General features: G+C 50.5%; 1 protein-coding gene across 6 annotated transcripts in view; it reads left to right on the top strand.

Annotated features, from left to right (window-relative positions):
- Positions 1–13,736, top strand: part of NTM (neurotrimin) — a 954,879-nt gene that overhangs the window by 766,280 nt on the left and 174,863 nt on the right. For all 6 annotated transcript variants that reach the window (XM_024131164.1, XM_024131161.3, XM_024131165.3 and 3 more), the window contains one exon: positions 9,017–9,249. In XM_024131164.1, the coding sequence (XP_023986932.1) occupies positions 9,017–9,249 (233 nt within the window). The remainder of the gene's footprint in view (positions 1–9,016; positions 9,250–13,736) is intronic.

Below are 13,736 nucleotides of genomic sequence, written 5' to 3'. Positions count from 1 at the left end.
CGCTACCCTGGGAACGCACACATTCCCAGGCACCACAGCCTGGAGACAGCCTCCAGGGAGAGGGGCAGGTGTGGGCTCTTAGAGGCACAGAAACCTGGCAGCAGCACAGACCCGACGCGAGGGCCCCGAGGGGCTGGGCTGGTTGACTGCAGGCATGCCCTACACAGGAGGGGACGTCCCCGTGGATGCAGCACCGGGACCCGCGCCTCCCTGCTCCAGGGTGTGGTTTTGCCTCCTAAGCCCTGAGCTCCTCCCCACACTGGAGGTTCAAGTCCTCACTCTAGGGGGTTCCTTGTGATGAAAGGAGGGGCCTTGGAGGCAGGACCCAGGCTCGATTCAAGTGTGTCCAGACAGGGAGCTGGAGCTGGAACTAGCCCCAGCGATGGGACCGGGAGTGACACAGATGCTTCCTCTGAGCTGCCTCTTAGGTACAGGGCCTGCCAGGCTGGCACATCTTCCCCAGCCCTGGGCTCGAGAGGAGCCCGGGTACTTCCCACACCCGTTTTCCAGCATGACAGGGCATCCTGGTATGCACCGTCAACCCCAGTTTACCTGAGTGAGTCTTGGTTTTCAAAGTGTAACTATCAGCAGCGTCTGGGGTGGACAGCATCCCCCAGCTGCTATCCTGCCAGCTGGTCCAGCACCTCCAGGATGAAACCCCATCTCAGGTGAGGGCTTTACATGGTCTAGCTGTCAGGACAGGATGACGGGATCGGAGACACAGACAAGAAGAAGCAGAGATTCATTTGCCAGGATCCGGTTTCTTCTCCCCATCTCCTCCCTCCCACGGAGGGCCACCCACTGTAGAAGGGGGAGGGGCTTAGGCTTGGTGCCTTCGTGGTCCTCTGTGATTTGGTGATTCTTTCAGGTGGCCATTGCAGAGCTCTTCAGTTTGGTTCTCTGGTCCTTCTTGTCCTCAGGATAAAGGAAACAGTCTGTCACATGGGTGCTGCAATAGTTCCTGCAGGGAAAAGATGGCACACTCAAACTGGGCGATTGGAGGAGAGTTTAATAATGTGGATACTTACAAAGGTGCAGCCAAAGTGCAGGAAAGACCACAAGGGTTAGTCATGACCCCAGGGCTGGAACCAGAGGGAGTGGCTAATACCTCCAGGACTCAAGTGAAGAAAAGAGGAGATCTCGGCTCCCACCAGGGACAGAGGACCCCGGCCAGGAGCTGTGACCTCTGACAGGGACGTGGACGGCCTGTGGCATCCCCTCTCCTTCCCATCAGCTGACCTCAGTGGGAGGCCGGAGGTCGGGGAGCCAGCTGATGTGACCCACGCTGGTCAGTCTGCAGTGGATGGAGGGGGCACAGAAAGAGTAGGACACTCATTCACTGGCCTCAACTCGCCTAACTTTTCTCTTCTACCAAAGCCTTACACTCTGCACAGACCAAATTTCCATCCTTCCGCAAACACGCTGGTATCTTTTCGCAGCTCCACTGTGCTTTTTTTGTGCCGTTCCGTCTGCCTGAAATGCTGTGCCCTGCTCTGTTGTATTTAGCAAGCTCCTTCCCACCTCAAAGGCCACCTTAACTCTCACAAGACCCAGATTGCCTTGACAGTAACCAAGAATCCTTGTAATAGATAAACACATGGTATATGCCAAGATAAAGTATGTCTAGTGAACATTCATGGGGGATTAAAATTTGCAGAGTAAATATGGTTGGCATACAAAATAACATCTAATGTTGGCTCTGATAGGGAAATACGACTTTATCTAATAAACAATAGGGAAGGGCGTTCCCAATACAGGGGGTCCCTGAATCCTGATAGTGAATGGTGTGCTCTGGAAACAGTGAGAAGCCGTCCAGTATATCCAGTTCCTGTCCCATCTGGAGCATGTGGGGTGGGAGGTGAGATGGGGCTTTGCAGGAGATTGTGCCCTGGAGCCCGGGGTCAAAGGGCAGATGAAGTCCAAAGTGAATTTCCACTCACCTCTCTCCCCTTCTGGGCTCTCTCCCCTGGGAAACGTTGGTCCCCACGCAGGGGCTCAGGAGACCCTCATCTGTGTTTGGACTATTTGGATACGTTAAGGGAGGGAATGGAAAGAAACCGCCCCGCCCCCCCGCCCCCCCCAGGCTGCCTGGCTCTGGTCACCGAGGGAGAAAAAGGCACCACTGCTTTGGTCTGTGGTCCGTGACAGGATCCAGATGCCGCTTCACCAGGATCATCAGTCAGTCCAGAGCTCTTCCTTTCTCACCACATGGATGTAACACCCTGCTATGAAATAAAGAAATGGCCTTTGGGCGCTGTAGCTTACAGATGTGAAATGACCTATTGAACTGCCCCAGGCCTCCTCCAGCACTGGAATTAGTATTGGGCTTTGTCACCGGTACAGATCTCGGCGGCGCACCATTTATCTCAGAGGAGTCAAGGCCCGCCTGACTTGGCAAGTCTGCGTTGCAATGGTGCCGCGTCATTCGACTCTTACGGAAAGGGCAGAGGGGTGGGTGGGTTTATCGAGAGCCCTCCTCAGAGGTCCACACAGCCAGGCCTTCTGGATTCGCCCCCAGGACATTAGAGCGGTGAAAGGTGACAGATTCCCACAAAGAGCAAGCATGTGTGCAGGGAGGGGTGTGTGTGCAGGGGGCGTGTTTCTAAGTGCAGTTTGGTGCCGACTCATGGCCTGGGCCTTTACTGGACATGGGCTCCTGCCCTTTCATTTCTCAGGAGTTTGTGAAAGGTGGGAGATTTTAGTAAAAAAAAAATTAATCAGTCAACAGATATTTATTGAGTGCTTATTTTGTACTCAATATGACATATAAAGGCACATGAGAAAAATAGGTACGGCCCTTGCCTTTCTGGGAGTTACCATCTCCTGAGCAATGTAATGAACGTGTAGATCTGAGAAGGCCATGTGTATGACAGATTGTGTGATCCATTCTTTGTTGAGTTTCTACTCCATACCAAGCAATGCGTTTACATGCGTGCTTCCGTTTAATCTTCCCATTAACCCCATGCAGGAGGAAAATTTATTTCCGGTCCAGGAGAGTTGAGTGAAACTCACTGAGGTCGGGTGACTTGTTGAGAGGCAGCGGAACGGAGCTGGCACTTAGATTCCAGCCGCCCGACTTCGGGGCCTGGCTCTTTCCTCCTCCCTGCCCTCCACCAGCAGTGCGGACTCACGGGGCACCATGGACACAGCCGAGGTTTCCTCTGGTCCTTTCCCGTCTATCATAAGCTCTCCTTCTGCTTCTACCGAGGCGTGATCAGCCTTGGCCTTATTTTCATGACTAAGAGAGATTCCATGGCCCACATCCCATTTTCCATGTGACGCGCAAACAGTAGTGGTTGAGAGATGTGAGGCCGGTGTGGATCGTGTGAGTTCACTGTTTGTGTCTGTAGGTAACCCAAGCCAATTTCATGCATAGTAACACGAGCTTAGATTCCAACAGGGTCAAAATTAGCAACCCCACCAGGTCAGCCTGCTCCTCCAGTAAAGAGCTCAGGGGCCAGGTGGTTTTTGCCGAGTTTTCCGCAGGTCGGTGATGAAGCATCCCGGTTTGTCTGTTTGTTGGTTTCCCACAGAAGCAGACCTGGAAGTTGCACGGGCCAACTCCATGGAGCTGGGTGTCAGTACTTCCGAGCCAACCACCTGTGAGGCTTTGCTGTGAAGCTTGAGGGGAGGGGCCGGGCGCAAGCCAAACGCTCAGAGAAACGAAACTTAGGGGGCAGCTGGACCACTGGACCATTTCTGAGCGATGAGAGGAGATTGTGATCAGGAGCAATGAAGGGCAGAAACACTTGCTTCTCTGTGGGCTCAAATGTTGCTGGAGATGTGTTGCTTTTCAAAGGCAGTTAAAGGGCCATTTGAGAGAAGGGATGGTTGGGCCACTCAGTGCCCTGGTCCATTACAGTCCTCAGATCTTCAGGCAGGTGCGCTTAAGAAAGGCCAAGCCGGAATGGTTCCCTCTTTCTTCAATAATCCTTCTCTTTCTTTCAGCACTCTCTTTGTCTGTCTTTAGAAGGTGCCAAGCAGATACTTCTGCTTTATTTTTCTTGCAATTTCCAGGTTCCTCTTTCCCTCTCTGTCTCTGTCTCTTTTTCTCCTTTCCTCCAAAATCCAAAAGTAGCTCGAGGCCCCGAGTCCACACTTTCATGTTTTATCTCTGCCGCGCTCATCCTGGCCTTGCTTAATCTTTTTTTTTTTTTTTTGCTATTCCTCTATGTACAAATGCAGCAACTGTAATAAAGCCACTATTCATCAGCAGGAGATGAAGGGCACAGAGGGCTGCATTTTTAGAGCTTTGGCACAATCGGTGCAGCTGCAGAAAATTTCAGGTGTGTCAGTTCTCTCCACCATGCGCTGTGCTCAGGTGCGTGTTCTGGCGTGGCTGCCTGTGGATGGGCCCCTTCTGGTCAGCCACACCTGAGGCGTCTCATCATCAAAGAGAATGCACTGATGATCTGTGCAGGCTGGATGCCCTTGACGGCCTGTGTTCCAACAGGCCTGTTCTCTGTAAGAAGAAGCTTCTCCAAGGAAGGGAGCAGGGTGCAGACAGACAGACTGAGAAGGACACTAGCTCAGCAGTGAAATGGTAAACAAGCCTGTCCCTCCCAGGTGCTCTCTCTCTGTCTGGATTCTGTCAGGATGTTGCATAGGCCGGGCTGTGGGCTGTCCATGGGGGCCACACACAGGTGGGGAGACCCGCCAGCCCAGTGGGAGGGGAGGGCCGCTTACAGATACAGGGAAAGTTGATGGCCCCTGGCTCGAGTATGGACGCAAGTGAGGTCAGGCATTGAGGCTCTGAGAGGAGACATGTTTGGAGTTTGGGGAGTTCCAGGGCTCAATCCAGAAGCCCTGTGTGTGCAGAGGTTGTTCCTCTATTCTTTGCATATGTGGTGGGACGGACAGAGGAGAGGATGCTCAGGGTGGGTGCCTAGTGCATCTCAAGACTGTGGGGGGAAGGGGTGGAGATCTTCAGGGTTGGGCCAGGGCATCTCCAATCCTTTCTGACTCTCCACTTCTCTTCCTGGCCTGCCTCAGGCTGACCTTTGACTCCTTCCACAGTGGCAAGTGGCCATGTCTTGTCACACTTACCTGGATTAGTTAGGGAGGGTTGAGTTTGAAACCTTACTCACTGCCAATTAATCTTATAGTTGATCCCCTTCCTGAGGGAGCTGAAATAGCATGAAATACGTGTGTTTTAGGAGTAATTCTGTAGAAGTGAACTAAGGGCTGTCTCTGGAAAAAGGGAACCTGTTGACTGAATTTCCCACCTGGTCTGCCCGCCAACTCCCCACTAACCAGAGCATCAGCTCTGCCTGAGAGTGCAGTTATACTCATGTCCACTTTTTTTTTTTTTTAATACTTGGAGAATTGTCTCTTGTGTATCGTTCCGGGAGTTCTGTAAATGAGACAGATAGAGGAGGGCAGCTATGAGGAGGTGGCAGGAGTTGGCCACCAAGTTACCTTTGTGATTCATCTCTCAGAAGCCACATTAATTCCATGGAGACACAGCGAGACTGATATCCAGCAGTGATAGTTTGGACATATAATCATGACCTTCAATGTGCCCCAAACCAGGGCAGAAGCTATGCCAGCTTTTCAGTGTAGTATATCGCAGGGGCCGCATAACTGTGCTGAAATTGGCTGTGTTGGAGCATGAGTGCTTCTGCACATGAACATCTTTGGCCCTGTGAGTGCGGTGCAGTGTGGTGAGACCACTTCCGTTTCATTCAGTTTCCAATCATTAGACACTCACAAGGAAGCCCAGGTTGGTCCTCTCGTGTTCACCAAGAGGCTGTGAAACGCCCCCATTGTGGGCCTCAGAAACAATTATTCAAGCCGTTTAGAGGTTGTTGATCAGCATTTCCTGCCCCATTCACCTGGTGTCTGGTCAAATTTCAGCTGCCGGAGGACAAAATAAATGGGGCTCTGCTTCTGGCTTCCCAGGGCTCGTTGTTTGCAAGAAAGTTCTCTCCCGTAAAGTAGTGGAAACGTGTTTCAAGTGAGAGTCACTTCCTAGTGCCCACTTGCGCTGTGGCTCTCATGTCACCAGAAAGCAGAGAAATGTCTAAATTAATGGTTCTCAAACTGGGGTCCCCAGACCAGGGAGTGGCCCAGCAATCTGTACTTTATCAGGACTTAACAGATGGTTGAATTTAAATGTTGTGGAGATTTTGGGGAAGCCCTGGATAAGGACATTTAAGATCACTGACTTTGGGGGAAAAGAAGCAAACAAACAAACACTGGGTTTGAATCTTGGTTCTGCAGGGTGATCTTAGTTCATTTGGATAATATTTCTTAGACTCAGTTAAGCTCATCTGTAAATTGGTACTAATAAGTGAATGCAACCAAGTTTTTAAGATGATAGAGTAGCACATATCATAGACTCACAGGATACCTAGCATATAGTAATATGCATTCAATAAACATCAGTTGTGAATATGAATTTAACCAATTCCTCCCCTTGGAGCCAAGCAAAATTCAGAGCAGTGACTGCCCTTAAAGTCATGAATATGAATGACATCCCAGGTACATAGCTAGCCAAGCGAGCTGTGGAGTGTGTTGTTCTTAAGGGGGTTCACACCACTGTGGTTCAAATCCACATTTTAGTGAGGTAGCCTGAGAGGAAGAGCATCAGGTGTGCAAGGAAAGTACAGCATCAGGGAGGTCCAGCTTCCTGCGTCGGCTGCTCTTTCCTACCTCCTGCTCAGTCTCGTGGTATGTTCAGGATATTGTTATCACAGCCGACAGCAAGTCTTGGAGTTCACTCTAGACCAGTCCAGACCACATATGCATCCTGGTTACTGGAGAGCTTATGAAAATGCAGATTCGTTCAGTACATCTGAGGTGGGGCCTGAGTCTGTGTTTCAAACAAGCTCCCAAGCAATGATGATCTGCTGGTTTTCTGGTCACACTTTCACATAGTGAAGGGCTAGCTCAGTGCTTCTCAAACCCTCATGTGCATACAGTTCCCTCTAGGTTTATGCTGCTTACGTGATGGTCTGGGGGCCATCAGCATTGTCATCTCCTGGGAGCTTATGAAAAATGCGGACTCTCAGGCCCCACCCCAGACCTTCCAAATCAGAATGCATGTTTAAGTAAGATCCCCGAAGAGAGTTACAAGCACAGAAATGTGGGACATCCCTTCAGGGTGTGTGTTTATTCGCACAGGACCCTGCCCTTGTTAAATGCCCTGCTCTCACCATCTTGAAATTCTTAATAGTCCTTGAACTGAGGGCTCTGCATTTGCGTTTTGCACTGAGATCCACAAGTTATGCAGCTGGTCCTGGATGCCCTGCTATACACCCCAGTGCTTCTCAAACTTCGGTGGGTGTATGACCCAGCTGGGGTATTGTTAGAAATTCATGTTTCTGAGTTCTCAGAGATTCTGAATCAGTAGGACAAGAAAATCTGTAACAAAATCACCTCATATGATTTTGATGCAAGTGGCCCATGCCCACTTTCAGAAATACTCCCCTGGTCAGGTTTCCCATCATTTCTATCCTCTGTTGTCCAAAAAACGCAATAAGCAGCACAAAGCCAGCTGGACAGCTGAGCAGAGGTGTTTCTGGTTGAGCAGTTTTCCCTACAGGGCCTCTCAGCAAGCCTTTCCACCTGTGCCTGAGAGGCCCGGCAATGATCATGTGACATTTACACAAGTACAAGTGGAAAGAATGCACAGCACTGGAGAGCACATCTCGAGAGGGACTGCCTGGGGACGCTGGTGTACTCAGCAGCAGTTCTCAGGCTTTTTATGGTCACAGACAACTATGAGAATTCAGTGGAAGCAACCATCCCTCCCACTGAAAAAGTCACCTCTGCACATCCTGGGGAGTACCCAGGACCAGGACTTAGAACCTGGCTGAGGGGTCTGACTCTCCATCACTCCCTAGCTCTCTATCCTGAGGCAAGTCACCAGACCATTTCCGACCCTGGAGGCCTGATCTTTAAAGTGGAGAACGGGTAAGATCATCTAGCTCACCAATTTGCTGCAAGAATCACATGAGACAGGGTGGATGTAAAAGTACTTTGTACCCTGCGAAAGAATGATTACAGTGGAGGCAACATTGTACCTGCCGTGGCTAAGTTGCTATTTCCAGCATTATAGCCGGGATCAGGACACTGTGTTTGTGAATTTAGCCTCAGGCCATAAAACATACTCGGTGTAGCTAGAGAGGGAAATGAACGCAGACAGGTTTGATGAGGACTTGGCCAGAGTAGCTGGGAAATTTGAAAGTGTAGGAAAAGAGAAGGGAGCTTCCACAATTTGGGGACTCCAGATGTAAAAATAAAAGAAAGAAAGTCTATTTTTACATGTGCGAACCATTTTGAGATTTTGGAAAATGCCTTTAGTCTAGCAGTAATTGAACATTTCTGCCCCTGGGTATAATGAGGAGAAATAGCAATGGTGGTGGTCCATATTTAGTTTTGACTTCAAAAGCCTTCTGTTGGAATTCGCTATTCTGAGATGGGAGGAAGAATGTTTAGGAGTTAAAAGCTGGGTTTCTGATCTAGCACACGTTATCTGTACCATTTGCCAGAAGCATTCAGTGTCTCTGTTCTTCAATTCTTTTTACCAGTAGAACCTTCCTCCTAGGGTTATTTTGAGTATTGGGCAACTTAGTACACCCAGAACATCTTGAAAGCAATGTGAGGGATTATCATCATGCATATCATGGAAATCCCAGAGCGAGGGGAGGACGGCGGTAGTCCCAGGGCCCAGCCATTCTGAGGATGGATGATGGCTCCAGGCTATAACTATTGAATAGTTAGGGGTGTTGAAATAGTCCTGTGCTCAGGGGTTTTCAGAAGCACAGAATCACTCAGGACCCGGAAGTCTGAGATAGCCAATGTTCTGAGGCTGCAGTTCTGCAAGACCTCTGATGCTGAGTTCCAGAAAGTGCCACCCAGGCCAAAGCAAACAGGAGGTGTGCGTGTACACATTGGGGGCAGGGGACGAAGACAAGGCATGGTGACCAGGCATCTCAGCCTTGCCAAGAAGACCCTGATGGCTCCCGTTTCTCTGCGGTCCCTTGACTTACCCGTCTGGTCCTCCCTCCAGGTGCACGATTGACAACCGGGTCACCCGGGTGGCCTGGCTGAACCGCAGCACCATCCTCTACGCCGGGAACGACAAGTGGTGTCTGGACCCCCGCGTGGTCCTCCTGAGCAACACCCAGACCCAGTACAGCATCGAGATCCAGAACGTGGACGTGTACGACGAGGGCCCGTACACCTGCTCCGTGCAGACGGACAACCACCCCAAGACCTCCCGGGTGCACCTCATCGTGCAAGGTAGGCGGCCTGGAGGCAGCGGCGCAGGGGTGGCCGAGCGAGCCTGTATCCAGCGCTTTCGCCGTGATTCTCAACTGAGAGGGGTCTGTCTGTTCCATCTGGCCAGGACAATTTCCTAATTTTCACTTTGCCATTGGATGCTAAAATTTCAAATCATTTTCCCGTTGAATAGGACTAGGATTTGTCTTTTTTGTTTGTTCTTTGCTTTTGTTCCAATAATACGTTTTCTCAGAAAATTAGCTCCTGATTATTGCTTTCCTTGGCTTTTTTCTCCTCTAAGTTTTTTTTAAGGTTCCATCCAATGCTAAGCTTGCTTTATTTTAAGACCAGCATTTTAGCTCTTCTGGCACTGCACATATGCCATCCCTCACACAGCCTTCAAAGAAGGCAGAGCCGACTGCAGATGCTCTAAACACCTACCTGGGACATGGCCGGCTGCAGACGCTCTAAACACCTACCTGGGACATGGCCGTCACAGCCACCTCTGTTGTTTCCAGCTTGTCCGCTTCTTCCCTCACCTCCCAGCCCTGGGTTTCTGACACCGCGTCTCGCCTTTAATGCCTGTGTCTGATCCTCTGTGTTTTCGTTGCACCCCATTCCCCTCCCCTTCCTCTGAGCCTCTCGCACCCACCCCCAGCTTTTGAGGTCTGTGTTTTTGCATCTCTTGCTTCCGCTGTCTCCATGCTTCCCAGGCCCTTCTCTGCTTCCCCATAAGCAGAGCAGGTGCTGGGCATTCAGACAACACGCAACCGTGCAGACGGATTCCCAGACTGGGAGGAAGTGCTCAGAATCAGACTTGGCCGCTTTCTGGCTGTGGGACCCCAGGTTACCAACTGTGACTCAAAGTTTCTTTTTGTAAAATGGAGTCAACGTTGCGAGGGTCCGTGGAGGGGATTACATTTTCCATGTACTGATGTGTAAACACTCAGGAGAGGGCCTGGCACACAGAGGCGCTGGTTAAGTGTTAGCTATTTTTAAAAAAATACAGCTGCTATTGTTTTAAACTTTTTAAAAACGTATTTAACTGTGGACCACATCCTTGTTCCTGTACCTCAGAGGTGAAGCCCCCGAGGGATGGAGCCAGATCCTCTGCTGGTCTTTTCTCCAGCTCTCATTCCCAGCTCTCTTTGTCCCCCTAAATGGCAGGTCCACAGCAGTAAGCTCCAGGTCCAGAGGCTCCTCCAGCCTCCCCTCCCCTCCTTTCCAGCAGCCCAGAGGGAAGGGGACAGCTGTGGATGGTAGGTGAGAGGGACGAGGAGCAGGGAGAACCACGGGGAAGGGAGCTGGGGGAAGGCAGGAGAGAGGGCAGCTTGGGTCAGGGTCCTGACCGTGAAGGGCGAGGTCGGTGGACAGTGGTGGGAAGAGGACAGGCTGGAGGGAGACCCACACAGGCTCCGGCGGCTCAGGGATGAGGCCAGTGGGGGTGGGGGTGGCCCCCCGTGCTGTGACACAGCTTGGTCACACCAAGTTGTTTTTATTTTATGTTATTTTTCCCTCTTTCTTTCTAAGAGGAAATGATGATGGTTTTTTCCTCTGTTGGTTCTATATATGAAGATCTTCAAACTGCTGGATACAAACAGCATTTTTGAAAGGAAATGGAATTGCACAGACAGTATCAGAATGTCTCACAAACAGCAGAGTAGGTATTGTTGCATGAGATGGTGTTGATGGGCAAAAGTTTTCTTATTGGCCAGAAAAAGATTGAGAATCACAGTGTTGTGTGAGGGAGTTTGATGGATGCCCCGGTGGCCCAGTCGGTAGCACCAGGGGGTGCGTTTGCAGCCACGCCCCATGCCCCCCACCCCATTCCCTCCCCCCAGTGCACACACTTACTGCTGAGAGTGCCTGACAATGACAGACAGACCTTAGGAACTCTGTACACCATCACAGACGCTTGCCTTACGAAGCAGGACCTTTATGGAACTGGAAAATGGAAGGAGTCGTGAAAAACTCCGAAGCCTCCTTGAAAGCAAGGATCGTGTTTGCGTCATTGTTTTTCCTTAAGGTCCCCTCCCCCTCCTCCCTCACACCCATACACTCCTGCCCTGAGCACCCGGAAAGTGCCTCAGACAAAGTGCACATTTAATAAATGCCCCTTGAGGCAAATGGCTGGATTCTAGCCCCAAGGACTTACACAGGCTCCAAGAGGGAAGGTTGAGAGTGTGTGTGTGTTGGACGGGGAGGCGGGAGGGGCAGGGCGTGGAAGATGGGGTCTACATCAATCCTCACTCGTATCCACGGGGATGGAAAGTGTCTAATCCCCAGCTAGGAGTTTACACCTGTGGCTTGGCCAGGTGGCCTCTGAGCATGGCATACCACCTCAAGTATCAGAATCTCATCTTGGGCTAATTTTCAGATGGCTGACGGGTGTATTGATCTGGAAACAAGCTGGGTTAAAAAAGATTCTGGTCTTGTCCACAGACTCAGCCTGAGCTAATCCGCCGTCGATATGCCTGGACCGGGCATTATTGACACTTTAATGAACAGAGGACCATGGTTTCTCGGAGCCAACCTGTCCCTCCTCTTAAAAGCAATCAGACAAACTAAATAGAGCCAGGCTCCCCTGTTTCTGTATGGGAAAGAGGATACATCACCATCCAGGATTTAAAAAAAAAAGAAAAAAAGAAAAGAAATGTATTTATCTTGGAATCATTTAACTGTACTGAACGTAAACCCTAATTCCCAGCAGAATCGGACTTCTGGATTCTGTTGACATCCCTGTTCAACCCCTTGCAGCACCGTGTTGGAATGAAAGACGTATTAACTTTTCAAAATGGTAGTACCGTCATTAAACACATACTCACAGACAGACACACACATAATAGCAGCAGCAGAAAATAACTAAACTCATATTTCCACCCATGAGTGTGTGTATTTGTGTACATGTAGTCAGCTCCATACATAAATAAACGCACACAGAAGGAAAGTAATATTATTTTCACAGAATTAAGTGAGCTGACTAAAGTCTGAGATTATATCGTCCCCCCTTTCTAGCAAACACCCCTACTGCCCCGCTGGTTCCTTGTACTGGGTCTTCTCTCTGCCTGCCGTGCTCTGTGTTTAACTCCTGCTGAGACCTGATACCACCCGTGCATCCGCCTAAGTACCAGCCCCTGGGCCCTGGGTGCCTGCCCCACCCTCGCCTTCGTTCATTCACACGTAAATCGCCACTGAGAAACAACTCTGCTTCCCAGTACCCTGGCCAAGCACTCAGCACCTGAAGATGAACGAAACGCTGCCCCTGAAGTAGTAGTTGCCATTCGTCGGGGGAAGATGGACTTGTATCCCATTTGCCCAAGTCCTCCCCAGGAATTTAGGTTCTGGGAGTGTAGCTGTCGCCTAAATCCTTCCGGAGCACCAAGTGCCTCCAAACCCTTGGGTCCTCTCACCCGCCTGGTGTTTGATCAGACATTTTAATAGAGTTCAGAATGACCTATACAGAGACCAGGCTGGTCCGCTTACATGGCAGCCACATTTCCCGTGGGCTCCTGGGCACTGGCCAGTCCTCTGGCTCAACCTGGGGCCTCAGGGCTGGGGCTTTCCTTGGCCCGGGTCTTCTGGAGCTTGGCTCTTAGTGCATCTTCAGCCCTTGCAGCCCTCAAGGCAAGCCCTTCACTGGTGGCAAGTTCTAGATTTGTGCTTGACTCCCTAGGATATTAGGGAGTTGATAACACGTGTTGATAACACGTGTTGATAACACGTCATGCCCTCCTAGTAAAGGAAAAGGGAAATAGGGGATGCTTGGTTCCTTTTTTTTTTAGTGGGTCCGTCTCTTCTCTTCTCACTACCTGTCGCTGTTGCATTGTATTTTCCCTGTATCTTTTTTTAGGAAGATCGCTCTGGGGCTACCTAAATTCTCCCAAATCTTTCCCATGCTGTTGGGGGCGGGTGGTTTCCAAAGGTCTCGGCAGGACTGGTGAAGTGGCTGGAGTGGGGACAGTGGTCAGGCAGGCCTGGGCTACAGAGAGAAGCCCTGAGGTGGAAGGCACGGGGTGGAGAAGCGGCTCTGAAGTCGAGCCGTGGAATTGAAATTTACTCCTTCAGTCACACCAGCCACATTTCAGGTGCTACAGCAGCCGCTGGGGACCGGTGGCTCCTGTGTTGGACAGTGCAGATAGAATATCCCCAGAGGCCTTGAACTCTCTGCTGGGCAGCAGGTGTTGAAACAAGAATGGGCATCATTGACTTCCAAGGTCGGCTGTGGGGTGGAAAGGGGGATGGGATTTTGGAGAGAAGATGGAAATTAGAAAGATGGTGGTGCTTTAAAAACAAGAGAGAAGTGGGACTTCCCTGGTGGTCCAGTGGTTAAGGCTTCGCTTTCCAATGCAGGGGGTGCAGGTTCCATCCCTGGTCGGGGGAGCTAAGATCCCACACGCCTCGGGGCCAAAAAACCGAAACATAAAACAGAAGCAATATTGTAACAGATTCAATAAAGACTTTAAAAATGGTCCACATCAAAAAATCTTAAAAAAAGGAAAAACAGGGGA

This window comes from Physeter macrocephalus, chromosome 16 (assembly GCF_002837175.3).
Source record: "Physeter macrocephalus isolate SW-GA chromosome 16, ASM283717v5, whole genome shotgun sequence".
Taxonomy (NCBI): Eukaryota; Metazoa; Chordata; class Mammalia; order Artiodactyla; family Physeteridae; genus Physeter; species Physeter macrocephalus.
Note: the sequence above shows the minus strand (reverse complement) of the source record. Positions and strands in the feature narration are given on the sequence as shown.